General features: G+C 37.0%; 2 protein-coding genes across 2 annotated transcripts in view; one reads left to right on the forward strand and one right to left on the reverse strand.

Moving 5' to 3' along the window:
- LOC108973587 overlaps positions 1–14836 on the forward strand; it is a gene marked incomplete in the record, with an annotated part of 146942 nt that overhangs the window by 105610 nt on the left and 26496 nt on the right.
- On the reverse strand, positions 1535–5348 carry LOC108973586 (probable cytochrome P450 310a1). Its single transcript, XM_018940955.1, has 6 exons — positions 4577–5348; positions 3997–4119; positions 3723–3913; positions 3336–3587; positions 2999–3247; positions 1535–1834 (listed from the first exon to the last, which is right to left on the reverse strand). The coding sequence occupies exons 1-6, from the start codon at positions 5059–5061 to the stop codon at positions 1656–1658; spliced, it is 1479 nt and encodes a 492-aa protein (XP_018796500.1). The 5' UTR covers positions 5062–5348; the 3' UTR covers positions 1535–1655.

A 14836-nucleotide genomic window follows, 5' to 3' on the forward strand; every position in this document is an offset into this window, starting at 1 on the left:
ACGTTGGTTAATTTTTTAATTTGGAAACTTAAGATAAATATCTTTCTATAACCTTTTATTCAATGCAATTGACGTTAGCTTTTTCTTATCATGTTGTTTTTTTGTTCGTAGTTCCGGAATATTTTTTACATATTCTTAAATATAATCAGACTTCACTGCCAGACATTGATCGCTACGCCAACTTCCGTGTCAGTTTGGAGCAAAATATGTCTACGCAAAGAAATATTTTGAATGAAGCTAAATCCGTTTACGAAGCTGATTATTAATATCTTGAACACAGTGTACTTACATATATATCAAAACGGTCTCTTCGAAAGACCCAACACATTTCAGCAAAAACATTTTTGTCTTCTCTAACAACTAACAAATATGCACCGTGCAACTTTATTTACCTTTGATAGCTCATGATGCAGTTACGATAAACACATACGTTAGAGTTTCGGTTAGATGTTTGTCAATTTGGCGATAAAAAACCATAATTTTTGTTAGCGCTGTTGGGTAGTTAACTGGATATTTAACCGATAGGTGGCTTGCTCGTTGGTTTATTTTTTTATTTATAAGTTTGTTGTTTAAGCCACCAATATCTTTTAACAAATTAAAAAATTATCATCATATCGTTAGATATTATGGTAGATATAGTATAAATTTTGTTATAAATTGCATAATTATATCCTCACGTAAAGTAGTTTTGATTACTGTTTCATACAAACGCAAACACTGTCCTATTGGTCCTATTGGGAGATAAGTTTCTTAAATAGAAAAGAATATATACAACAAGAATATAACTATATAATATTATATAAAACATCGTCAATTTTTTTTATGTAAATATCAACTAGTTATATCCAAAAAAAAAAAAAAAAATTTTTTTTTGCTCAAGCACTTAGTACTTTAGGATCCAAATTTTAAGCCAGAACTTGAAGTTTTTGCCTTTGAATTTACTATACAGCATGCTAAAATGGATTGTTCTGCACCTCTTTTCATTATATCTAAACTTGAATATTTTCATGCTATTCAACTGATGCCTTTCAGCAAAATTATGGCTAAAGTTATTTATTAAATCTCAAATCTCAAATCTCAAATTTAACACTCTCTATTAATTAGTAGTTTCTTAGCATTGCATAACCTCAACATACAGCCAGTTGCTTCACGCTCAAGCCGAGAGCGAAATATGTTAGACATATATTACAAAACATTAGCGAAATATTAGAAAGCTAGCTACCGTTACGCTATCAGAAGTAGACATCTTTCGTTGATTTCACACACTCATATACCATCCTTAATTAAGTGATATACGCAGAAAAACATAAATTTTTTAGTTTTATTTATACAGCATACACTTAGGCGCGTTAAATCGCGGTAGGGGCAACACAACAGTAATTACAGCATATTTCTTTATTCATTCTGCACCCAAAATAGGTAAACATTGCCGAATCCCTTTACTTTTTGGGACTTTTGTGTAATTGCTCAAGTAAATGCCATTTTTATGGCTGAGCAAGAGTATACTTTTAGAGGTTTCAACAATTAAAGCTCATTATAATTAATATATTTACATTTATTCGTTTGCTGTCAAACATAAACGTATCTTATAATTACACTGTAGTAAATGCACGACGTTCTTAAAGGTTCTGGCGCTTGAATTGTTGCTGGAATATTTATAAAAGTGTGTTCTTCTTGTATGCCTTCAGTCTGATTTTAAAGCCACCTTTGCATCTGATGACGGGCGCAGGATTGTGGACAATTTGTACGTCCTCATTTGGGGTGTATTCAATATCGAAGTGCTGCAGCAGCTTTACAAGTGCTAATTTGGTAACCAAAATGGCGAAATTGCGAGCTGGAAGGGGGAAAAAATAATATGAAAAGATGTCAAATTTAGCAGATTTCTTAATTGCTATATTCACATCGCTATCGTTTATATTTTGTTTAAAATATTTGAACGATGGCAGACGATGCTGAGTCTATACCTAACCTAAGTTCTTTACTGTTCTTAAACATAATTGCTCAAATTGTATCAAAGGCTTCGAGAATTTGGGCTTCGCAAGAGCTCAACAAACATTGGCTGCGGAAGCCTTCTCGCCTAGAGTGGATTGTGAAAGGTTCATTGAGCCATTAGCTCTTAGCAAGGTTCAGATCATCGCTAATAGGTGATAGGTGTCCTAACTAAACACTGTCTTTTAGTACTCACGTGGTGAAGCGAAAGATTTTGGAGAACGCAACGTGTCAAAGTAGAAGGAGGTGCCTGAGGTCTATACCACCATCAACTCATTATCAGACACCCGGAAATTGTAAAGTCGATATACATGTTTAACCAAATAATATATCAGTAAGGGAATGAGTACCTGTTCTCAAGCCTTCGTAAATTTGAGCTACGCAAGAGGTCAACAAACGTTTTCTGTGGAAGTCTTCTGGCTCAGAGTAGTGAAAAAGGTTTATTAAATCACTAGTTCATAGAAAGGTTCACAACGTCGCTAAAGTGATAGGTGTCCTAACTAAACACTGTCCTGTGAGGCAAAGTATTTTGGAGGACGCAACTTGCCAAAGTAATATGACGTTCGCTGAGGTAGAAACATCTAGGCACTTGCTTTTCCACTGTCTAGCAAATTTCGCCAGACCAACGTTGAAACAGCTCGGTTGCCATACCTTTTACGAACCCGGTGACCAATTGGCTGCAATTGATATTAACCGCCTCAATAAATTTATGATACGCTCTAGGTCTTTTGAATCATACATAGCAATATATCACATATGGTCACTAAGGTCCAGCATCCTGAACAATTCCAGGGGCCTGTTGGGTGCGACTGAGGTGATGTGATCCCACTCAACGTAAGTAGAATCTAGTGCCTTTAGGCTTCTTCAGAAAATTGCTGGACAATCCAGAATCAAGTGTTCTGGGGTTTTCTGCTTCATGTCGCAGAAACGGCAGTTTGCGTAAGAGACTATGCCCATTTTGGACAAGTGCTTCTATTCCAGTAATAATGTTTAGCTTCTAATTACTCACCAACACAAACGCTCGCGCCCAAACCGTAGCCCATAAAATTATCCAGCTCTGGACCGCTTTTAACATTGTAAAAACGCTCTGGTCTATAATAATCGGGGTCTTTGAAGTGTCGCTCATCGCGCTGCATTGCCATAACGGGTATCATTACAGTGCGGCCCTCATTGATCGTTGCGCGGCTGTTCGGTATTGGAAAGTTCTTACCACAGACACGCTCGATGTACGGCACACTCGGATATTTGCGCACAGTTTCTAAGCAAATTTGAAAAAAGAAAGAAAAATAGTTGAAAAAATATTAAATCGAAATCTACTTATGAATATTAATAGTGCACATACGTACCCTTGATGCAAGCACCCAAATACTGGAGGCTATCAATATCCGCATAGGTCAATCTATTATCTGCATTATCTGCATTCTTTGTTGCTACACTTAGTTGGCGTATTTCCTCGGTCACCTTCTTGTATATGCTCGGCGCTTGCAAAATCTCATAAAGCGTTAGCGTAGCCGCTGATGCGGTGGACTCATAGCCGATATTGAGAAAGCGTTCGGCAATTTTCGACAACTTCTTAACCGAGAGTAGTTTCTCGCGTTCTGCAAAATAATGTCATATTCAATAACGGCACACTAAGAGCAAGTCATGGTGCAATATTTATGAATAAATAAATTTCCACTCGAATTTTTTTTCTGTTAGGAATTTTTCTTTTAAATTTCTACACTTTTACTTACCGAAAACATTCTCCACATGCCAATTCAATTTACTGTTATTCGTTAAATTATTGCCATTTCGGAATTTCACCAATAACTGCATGATGTCCTTGCGTATAATGCCGCCATCTTCACGGCGTTCCACACTGTCCTTGATAATGTCACGCAGCCGGTAGGTGAGCGACGACTTTTTCGGCAAATGATTGAACGTGCTGATTGGGAGAGAAAGCAGTTGTTGTTATACTATATAAATATTTATGTGTCTATACAATAGCAACATAATCCGAAGACTCACTATGAGTTGATGCCGCGATTTCGTAACGTGCTTTGTATGTACCGCTTGAAGACGCTATCGTTTGGCTCGAATAAGTTGGTGTCTAGACCATACAGCAGGTTGGCGAATACATTGATGACGTAGCTGTAAAGTAAAGGTTGTGTGAAAAATATAGTTTCCAACAAACAAAAAAAAAATTATTTTTGTTCGAAAAACTTTCACGCGAATTTCGCCGGTTGCATTTTTTCTTAAAACTGGGATTTATTCTTATAAAAATTGAAGACATACTTTAAGCTTCGGTATTCGGTATGCGTATTAGACTAGGCCCTAATAACAGTCAATATTCAAAAATCTAAATCTTCAGAAAGCCAGCCTTATCAGCAAGCTTTTACTACTTCCGAGTGGTTTTCTGGGGGTTCTTATTTCTTTAATCCCAACATTAGGCTCACCCATGCATTTTAACCAATCAAACCTAATTCTCGCTAGAAATTATTGTTTCAATTATTCACTCCAGCAACGAGTTTTCAATTACACCGAATCACAACTTAAGTTTACCACAAAACTACAGTGTACCACACACCTCCGGATCTATGCTACTCACGTTCTCATAACGATCTGCATATCCAATTGCTCATTGCCTAGCGTTAACGCATTCATTTGCTTGACCATATGATCGGCCACCTTTTCGACATTTCGAAACATGCCCTCCACGCGCGGCACACTGAAAATCGATGCGAGTTTTTCGAGTAAATTAATTTTGCGATAACCTTGCATGTAGTGCCAACGCTTGTCATCGAAATGTCCATGCGGTATCTCGAGGATAGTGCGCGCCAAGGCGACATCGCGCACCAACAAAGTTGGCCGAAAGAAGAAGTACACACCATATAAGGGACGCTCGCCGCCTGCCTTGTACGCTTCGTTGATGGCGTCCACATAGTGGAACTCGCGCCGATAAACTTGTTTCAGGAATTGCCAATTCAAACCGGTACGTTCGGTTGGGAAGCCCTTACGTTTCCAGTATGTGTAAATGTGACGTATGTAGAGGAATATGACCGAGTAGAAGAGGATCGGTATGAGCAGCCACATTTCGGCGGCTATTCAGTGAGCAAACGACGGAGCAGCAAGAGTTCCTGTTGGCAGTCAGCCACTTGACGGTTTGGTGTCGCCGGTGAAGCGTTGACGTTTGCGGTGTTTATGATTTTAAGCGCGCACGATTGAGCGATTGAGCGATCGCGATCGGCTACTGGCGAGTTCGAACTGCGGTGGACGGTGCGTGCAAATTGTTGACTTAAGGCCCAAATTGTTGCAAGCTGCAACGTCGGCGAGGGTGTAGGAACTACTGATGACGGACTACGATTAAAGAATAAAACGTCAAAACTTCAACGAAAGCGACCAGTTTCTGTGTTTCGTACAATACTGGCACACATACAATACATATAGCACATGTATCGATTGCTTGCCGGTCCATCGTTCGCTGCCTGCTGATCTGAGACAGATTAGACATGCATGTGTTAGTGCTTCATCAGACTGTGTGTTGCCTTAGGGCATAAAAAACAATGCACATTGTACTCACTACCAGAAGCTATAAAAACAATGTGTTTCAAAATACTGATAAGTGATTTTGACAGGTCTAAACTACATAACGGCACAGATACACACGCATAGTTTTCTCTGTAAATGTAATCTTTCCAGAGCTATTCGACGTCGTATGTAGGCGATTTGAGCAGTCAGACCGTCAGTCAGCACTTATACAACGCATATATGCAGCCGGATTTATATACACAGCAGACTAACATATATATCATTATCAGTAAATAACATTTAGTGGGCACAATACTGAGAATTAGCGAAACTACTAAGTAATACAGTGACTAAAGAGTAAACAAAATATAGTAACCGTAGCCGAGAGTGTATCCGAAAACTGTACAGAGTCGTTACGAAGCCACTCGCAGCAACTCGGACTATAGCATGACTTGGCACATTTTACGCCGAAATCTTAAATGGAAAGCTTACATATAGGGTTGGTGAAGCCGCTCGAACTTCCCAAGCGACATTGCTTCGCTCTATGGGCTCTTGAAATATTAAAATAAGATCCGACGCTTTTGAGCCAAATTTTTTTCAGCGCTGAGGCCCATTTCTGGCTCATTGGGTATGCAAACAAGCAAAATTTCCCATTTCGGGACGAAGAATAACCTGAAGAGCTTCAAAAGCTGTCATTTCATACAGAAACAACGGTTCGGTGTGGTTTATGCGTCGGTGGAATCATCGGTACATATTTCTACAAAAATTATGCCAGTGAGTATGTAACTGTCAATGCCAACCGTTATCGCGACATTACAACCGACAATTTGAAGCCTGATATTGAAGCTCGTGATCTCGGCGACATTTGGTTTCAACGGACGGCACACATCACATCAATCAATGGATTTATTGAGAGAACACTTCAGTGATCTGATAATTTCACCGTTTTGAGTCGGCCGATTGGTCACCAAGAGCGTCTGATATCACATCGTTAGCCTTTCTCCTTTGGGGATATGTAATGTCTAAGGTCTATCCGGACAATCCTGCTTCGATTAAGGCATTGGCGCAAAATAAAACACGTACCAAACGAAATGCTCGAACGAGTCACCGAAAATTCGGCTCAACGGATGAACCATCTGATAATACTACGGAATGTTCCTCCGAATGTTAATAAACATTCCTCACTCAATTTGAAGTTTTGGCGTTTTTTTTTTCTTAAAAACTTATTTTACATTCATTAGCGCAACGTTAGAGAAATATGTACATACATATACTTGTACATATATGTACTTGTGTCATTCAATAAAAAATGTATTACCACACCTGTCTGTATTCCATGGAAAAACAAAAAAAAAATCATAGCAAATTGGAAAAAAGTGGCTCACCTCCTTACATTCAACTCTAATTGTTGTAATGAAACTTTTCATGCGCTACCGTTTTGCAGCGCTACTGCAATGCAGTGCCAGCAATGAACACTTTTGAACTTTAAACTTTGCCAGCGCACAACTTTTACCTTGCAAAAGCACAAAGGTAACAACTATTTAACACTGAACTCAACTTATACTCCAATATATACATCGGTAAATAATTGCACTTTTGACCCGAAGGCTTTTAAATAGAAGTGCATGTAACTCTATTAGAAGCACGATAGTTTCCAAGGTGTGATAAAGCCCTTCCAACGGAAAAAATTTTATAATTAAGTGCACGAGGCAGAACTCACCGGCAGTGGCTTCAAAGCAATATTCCCGGTATCATAGATGCAGATGATTATCCGTTTGGAAGTCCAGTGCGATCATATTTACAAATAATTGCTTAATTATTATATACATTACTTATTTTATTACATTAGATTCCTCTTTGTTGCAATTTAGGGAAGATCTTTCCATCGCATCTTTTTCAACTATGATGTTCATTACAATTAAGTGGTAATGACAGCACTTCCTCTGTATCTTATATTCACCGTTGCCTTATCATTTTTATAGATATGCATATTTTTAATAAGAAAAAAAAAGCTTAAGGGGACAGTAGGGTAATCTTAAAAATTTTTTTATTTCTTTTTTTGCATTTTCTGCTCTCTTATACCCTTAGGATTAATATAGAAACCCATTTTACCATTGCAAGCTTATGTAAAAGGCCCTAAAATAATTATACCGCTCGACGTTCGGAGCGCTCGGAGTGCACACTCAAACTTAAACTCGTTTTTCTCAAAACACAATTTTTTTAAACTGGCGGACATGATTCCGGTCAAACTGCTCAGCCGATTTGCTTAGTTTTCTTTTAATGTTCACAAACCGCTTAGCTATCGTCCCTACCAGATTCATAATTTTTTATAATTTATTGACAATGTTATGACAAAATTGATGTAAAAAATCATGGTAAAAAATTAAAAAAAAAAAAAACGTTAATTACTTTTTATTTATCAATATTTTCTCATAATTCTGGTAGGAACGATAAACATTCACATATATTTTAAGAATAAATTGGGTTTTTGCGTTTCAGATGATCCAAACATGAGAAATCGTGTCCGCCAGTGAAAAAACGCCTCTCATTCACCCAGCCATTTCTCCGAGAGATGTCATCAAAAATTCCGAAAAAAATTTGTTTAGACACTCCACGAAATACCTATGGATAAGTGAAAAAGTTCTTTTATAATTTTATTCTACCTACCCTACTGACCCTTTGACGGAAATTGCAAAATAATTTGTCCAATCACTATCGCTCGCCGATTGGGCTTCTCAATATTAAACTGCAATCAAATTTAGCGCTGGCAATCATGACTAATTGATAATATCAAATAACCACAGCTGGATATTATGCCAAGCATTTGTGTCGATACACCTACATACATACATACTATATGTCCGCGATTCATAAGCTTCAAGGTAATCGTTTGTAATTTGATGGCTGTGGTTTGTCGATTTCACTTAATTGCATAATTCGGATAATTTGAGGCGCAACAAATGCGCTGCAGCCTTTGACAACATACAATATTTTAGTGTTTTATCAAGCTTTCTTGTTCTCAAATTGATCTTTGTGAGTAAATATCTACAAATATTTATACATTTTTGTTTATATATTGCATATTTCGATATATAAATATTTATTTTGAATACTTATGTTATTATTTTTCGTTTTTGCAATGACTGTTACAACATTGAAATGTACCGAGTATTAGATATGCTTATTTAAGTTTCCAGCTTTTTAAAGTTGAAAAGCCTGCATTGCCTTGAAGCCAGCTAAATATCTAATAGATATCAGAACTTCGGTTGTATCGAAGCTACAATACTTTCCACTTATACAACAAGAACTTAATTTGTATCGGTAAGTTTTTGTGAGAGCTATATATGCTATAATTTTTTTCGAAGATAATATACTTATTCCGAATTTCATAAAGATATCTAGTACAAGAGTTATATTAGTTCTTGAAAAAAAAAATGTTAAGGAAAATGAAGTACTTTTTATTTAATGTGAAGTACAATCAGTACAATTAAGTTCTGAATATAAATATAAGAGCATTCAAATGGCCTCTACGACTTCTTTTGCAGGAACGAATATGATGAACCCAATTTTCAAGTACTTTTTCCACTAAATCAAGTCATATGGCAGGAATAGAAAGTTCAATATTGACTTTAAAAGTTTGAAGAAAGTCTGATTTATTGCTAGAGATCAATGACTTGAAATTACACCACAAAAAGTAGTTTAATTGTGTTACTTCATGGAGACCATTCAAAGTCACAATTTCTTGGAATAACCGATTCTCTAAACTTATCTCGCAATAATTCGGTTGTTGGATGTGCTGTGCGGCACGTAGCTCCAGATGTTGCCAACATCAACTTCTTCCAATTGCGGTCATAAAGAGTTGGCTATATATCTATACCGCTCTTCACTGACAGTAACGGTGTCAACAGCTGCATTTCAAAAGAAGCACGGATCGTTCATTCCACCAGACAAACGAACACATCAAACTGTCAGTTTAAACAAACTTAATGATTGGTCATGAAGAATTTGTGGATTTTTCCTCATCAAAATTGACAGTTTTGTTTATGTTCCGCACCACTCAGTTGAAAGTGAGTCTCATCAGAGAAGATGATTTCCTTAAATAATCATTGTCGTTTTCAAGTTGTTCCAAGGCAAAACCAGCAAATTCACAACATTTACGGTGATCTAATGGCTTCAGTTCATGAGTAAGAACAATTTTATACGATTGCAAGCCTAAATCCTTTCTCGAAATCCGCCAGGTTGTGGTTTAAGGCAGTCCCAATTCTTGAAAACATCTGGGAATCGACAAAATGCGGTCTTCAACAATATCTTCGTCACTTCGATCGGTTCTTTGTGGCACTTGAAGATTATGTAAAGAAAATGTACGTTTGAGATTTTCAACAATTCGATGAATAGCGAGCATAGTTGGACGATTATTATAACCATTAAATGGCAAAGACGCACGAAAGGCTACAATTGGAGAACAATTATTTTGATAGTAAAATTGAATAACTTGTAAAAGTTGTATTTGAGTATATCATTCCAAGTTGAAATTGCAAACATTATTGAATACAATGAAAAAAATTACAGACCAAGATATATTGAAAATTACCGAAACGAGACTCAGAAATCACATTTGGAAAACACGATGAAAAAGTGTTCCTTATAAGGACGTGATTCTGATCGTACAGTTTGTATGTCAACTATTTGCTCCGATATCGGTTTTTCCGACAAATGACCAGCTTCTTGATAAGAAAAGAACATATGGAATTTTTCAGAACGATATCTCAAAAACTTAGGGACTGTTCGCCCATATATGTACATATGCAATATTTGAAGTGTTATTTTAGAAGTGAGGAGTCTCCGCTTGCCTTAAATTTTAGTAGTTTCGTCTTGTTACTTATTTGAAGTGCGTTTGACAAAAAATTTATTGTGGCTTGAGACGTCAATGCTTTGTTTGCATTTACTACGAAAGTTTGATATTTTATTTCGTTTATGAAAATTGTAATTTTGTGCCAATTTCTTGGTGCCACTAAATGCGATTACTTTTCACAAAGCGTTACGCTTATATCACAAAACAAAAAAAAAAATTAAATAAAGCAAACAAATTTGAGGTCTTCTGCTTGGCATTTTTACCCGTCATGATTTACTTACGCCTAGCCATACGTGCATATATATTTGAATAAGAGCAAATCGTAAATCTGCATGTCATTTTAAAAGTCAGTTTAGCTTCTAGTGACTCAGCAAATAAATTTAATAATACTTGAGCATCCATTGTGCTCCAATGTGATAATGTAGTATCTGTATGTGTACTTGCAACACGTCAACGTTGAAAGAGCAATAAAGCCCGCATTATGGAAGATCAAGCGAAAGATATGTATAGTATATACACATATTCTGRCCATAATAGATCACAGTTCGCAGTGTATCGATATTTTTACTTTCCGTTGGGTGACGAATACAGGTTAGCTGAGAGCTGCAACAATTTTCACCTTGCACTGTGGCGCGCCGCATTCTCGCTCGTATCTTGGGAACGGTTCGTCCTACAGCCATTCGGTTCAGTCCTAATATTTCGGTAGCAAATGACGTGACAAATAACTTTTGTTTTATATGTACATTTTGCCATGAGATGCATATTTCAGGCGCTAGGTAGACAATTTCACGATTTTAGGCGAATTTCCGAAATTTCAAGGCCGGAGTTGGGGTTGAAGATGCAATGAGATCTCGAAACAAAAAGTTGCATTGGAATCAGTAAGTACTAAGGCAACTTTTCCGCACTATTAGAAATCCTGAATCAAAAAAAGTCCGGAATCGACCCACCCTAGTCGTCAGCAATCGTCGGCCGATGCTGCGACACGTACACCACCACAAGATAACATAATATTATCCGTTTCTTAAAAATCTATTTTTAGAATAACATGAAATACATATGTATGCATTTATTTTTAATTTAACAATCACACAAACAAACATTGTTATTTAATATACTATTGAACAAGTAAGGAGGGGCAAAGTTTGGGTGTCACCGAACATTTTATACTGTCGCATAATAAAGTGATAATCGAGATTTCAGGCGCGGTTGTGAATCGATTTCACCCATATTTAGTACATGTCATCAGGGTGTTAAAAAAATATTATATACCGAATTTCATTGAAATCGGTGGAGTACTTCCTGAGATATGGTTTTTGGTCCATAAGTGGGCGACGCCACGCCCATTTTCAATTATTGGAAAAGGCCTGGATGCAACGTCCTTCTGACATTTCTTTCGTAAAATTTAGTGTTTCTGACGTTTTTCGTTAGTCGGTTAACGCACTTTTAGTGATTTTCAACATAACCTTTGTATGGGAGGTGGGTGTGGTTATTATCCGATTTCTTCTATTTTTGAACTGTATATGGAAATGTTTAAAAGAAACGACTGTATTGAGTTTGGCTTAGATAGCTATGGTAGTTTCCGAGATATGTACAAAAAAGTTAGTAGGGGCGGGCCATTCCCACTTTTCCAAAAAAATTACGTTCAAATATGCTCCTCCCTAATGCGATCCTTTGTGCCAAGTTTCATTTTAATATCTTTATTTATGGCTTAGTTATGACACTTTATAAGTATTCGGTTTCCGCCATTTTGTGGGCGTGGCAGTGGGCCGCTTTTGCCCATCTTCGAACCTAATCTTCTTACTTACCTTTACTCAAGTTACAGCTTGCACGGACGGACGGACTGATAGACATCCGGATTTCAACTCTACTCGTCACCCTGATCACTTTGGTATATATAACCCTATATCTGACTCTTTTAGTTTTAGGACTTACAAACAACCGTTATGTGAACAAAACTATAATACTCTCTTTAGCAACTTTGTTGCGAGAGTACAAAAATATAAATGTGAAACATCCTGTAACACTTAAAGCAGCTCTCAAACAGACTAGTGTAAATGAATGTTAGACCACATCAACGAGAAGAAGAGCAGTCAGCAATCGTCGGCCGACGCTGTGACACGTACACCACGAGATAACATAATATTATCCGTTTCTTAAAAACCAATTTTTAGAATAACATGAAATGCATATGTGTGTATTTATTTTTAATTTCACAATCACACAAACAAACATTGTTATTGAATATACTATTGAAAAATCCTGACAAACGCGTTTTTTATTTAATGTACGTTACGTTAAGGGTAAGTATCTCATTAACACTAGTGTAACTTGTTTGAGAATCTTAACTAAGCTCAATGAGGGACTTACTAAGTTATTTATTTTATTTCAGAAGTAACTATATATTGAAAGTGCAAATAATTTATCATATTTACTGCGCATTCTTCAAGCACTTCTATCCCTGGAGACAAGGCCAGTTATTGCATTGCTATAACCTTGCATTTTTCTCTCCTCTTGAAATCGGCGAAAATTTATTCGTTGACGAAATTAGTCAGCTTGCTGTGGAATACTCGTTATTTGAAATTTCAATGTCGTTTGACTAGTCTCTCCGCTTTGCTGAAATGTTGAGCGCTCGTTGGCAATTCTAATTGACTGCGCACTTGACATTTGATTGCATAACACCGCAATGAGTTATCGTTTTTGCTCGACGTTGTAAACATTTCGATTTTAGTTTCCACCGATATTGAATGACTACCTCGCTTTCGTCCATCCGAGGTGTTTGATTTGCATGAACGCTTGCGAAATCTATTATTATTCGTGTACATTTTAGACATTATTGTAATTTTTCCCTGGAATTTTACATATAATACATACATTCATTTATTCATTTATTCATTCATTCACAAGTTTGATTTTTTTCAATTTATTTCAATTACAATTTATTCGATTTATTGACAAATTAAATTTACATTTTTCAACAACAAAAGGGAATTTTATCAACTGATTTAATTTGCAAATGATAAAAAAACGAAAAAGAAGACGAATGTGATCGGCATTAGTTTGATAAAAAAAAACATTGTTTTCAATTAAGTTTTGGTCAAGTCATTGAAACTGTTTACCGAATGGCTGAATGGAAGGTTTATGCCCCCTTAAAAAAGCTTTTTCTCTGTCTACATACCGACGAAAGAGATGTGGATGAGAAGAAATCGCTGGAGGAGGAGCGTAGTGAGCTTTTTTAACTGCAGTTTTCTGTAGGAAACTCTCCGTCAGTTTTAGCTTTAGACTACGGGATTAATGTAGTATTTTTCAGTCAGAAGTGGTGACTATCAAGGTGGCGTACTGATTGGATGTGTGGCCTCTTTTAGGAAGGTAAAGTTAACTCCGGTAGAATAGCGACAATATTAGCCGCTAAATGTAATTGTCTGTTCTCACTAAAAATAGCATCAAGCTACTTCAACAACAGGCTCGTTTGTTGTCCACCGGAATGACTGGTAACAGCAAAGCCGATGAGCTAGCCTTGATACTTTTGTCCCGCCCACATCGGAATGCAAAAATCTTGTCGTACTCTAGCTATCAAAATTGAATTGAGAGGGGTGAGGTGAAAACTTCCAGACACGTTCTCCTTCATTTTCCAATCTTTGTAAGACTGAAACTGAAACATCTTTGTAATCTTATCTTCAATGAACAACCAGAGTAGTCGGACAATTCGTATTTAATATTTACAAAGTGAGTAAAAACGAGTTTTGTGCCTAAACAGAGCACTATTTTTTGTTAAAAATGTTGAATATACTAGAAAGTGGATAAATGAGAGATACCAAGTGCAGTCAGTTCCTTCTCCACCTAATCTCGCCAACGGAGTGGAGTTCTCCTCTTCCTCTGCTTCATCCGGCGGCTACTGCGTCGATTACTTTCAGAGCTGGAGTGTTTTCATCCATACGGACGACATGACCTAACCAGCGCTGCCGCTGTCTATTAATTCGCTGAACTATAGCAATGACGTCGCTTAATTCGTACGGCTCATCGTTTCATTGAGTGCGATATTCGCCGTTGCCAATCCGCAAATGACCATATATCTTTCGCAGAACCTTTCTCTCGAAAACTCGTAATGTCAACTAATCAGATGTCGTCAACGTCCATGCCTCTCTACCATATAGTAGGGCGGGAATAATGAGTGACTTATAGAGTTTGGTTCGTTCGTCAAGAGAAAGCTTTACTTCTCAATTGTCTACTCAGTTTAAAGTAGCACCTGTTGGTTAGGTTATTCGGTGTTGGATTTCGAGTCTGACGTTGTTGGTGGTGTTAATGGTGCTTCCAAGATAGACGAAATTATCTACGAATAGAATAAGGCTATACCAGAAAAATACTAAATTCTCGACTGGATTGGAAAAATCATTGGCAAAAGTACATTTTATCGGACGGGGACTACTTTGAAGGGGAGTTGATTCGGAACATTTACATTTCGTAGACAAATTCATCTTACATGTTGAGCAC

The sequence above is a fragment of the Bactrocera latifrons genome, unplaced genomic scaffold (assembly GCF_001853355.1).
Source record: "Bactrocera latifrons isolate USDA-ARS-PBARC rearing strain unplaced genomic scaffold, ASM185335v1 scaffold_49, whole genome shotgun sequence".
In the NCBI taxonomy this organism is placed as follows: Eukaryota; Metazoa; Arthropoda; class Insecta; order Diptera; family Tephritidae; genus Bactrocera; species Bactrocera latifrons.

Bases quoted from the DNA above. Each gene is read 5' to 3' on its own strand.
- LOC108973586 (XM_018940955.1), bottom strand. From the start codon at position 5,061: ATGTGGCTGCTCATACCGATCCTCTTCTACTCGGTCATATTCCTCTAC. The intron at 3,914-3,996 runs GTGAGTCTTCGG...TCTCCCAATCAG, and splicing joins AATCGCGGCATCAACTCATA to CACGTTCAATCATTTGCCGA. The intron at 1,835-2,998 runs GTGAGTAATTAG...TCCCCCTTCCAG, and splicing joins GGGCGCGAGCGTTTGTGTTG to CTCGCAATTTCGCCATTTTG.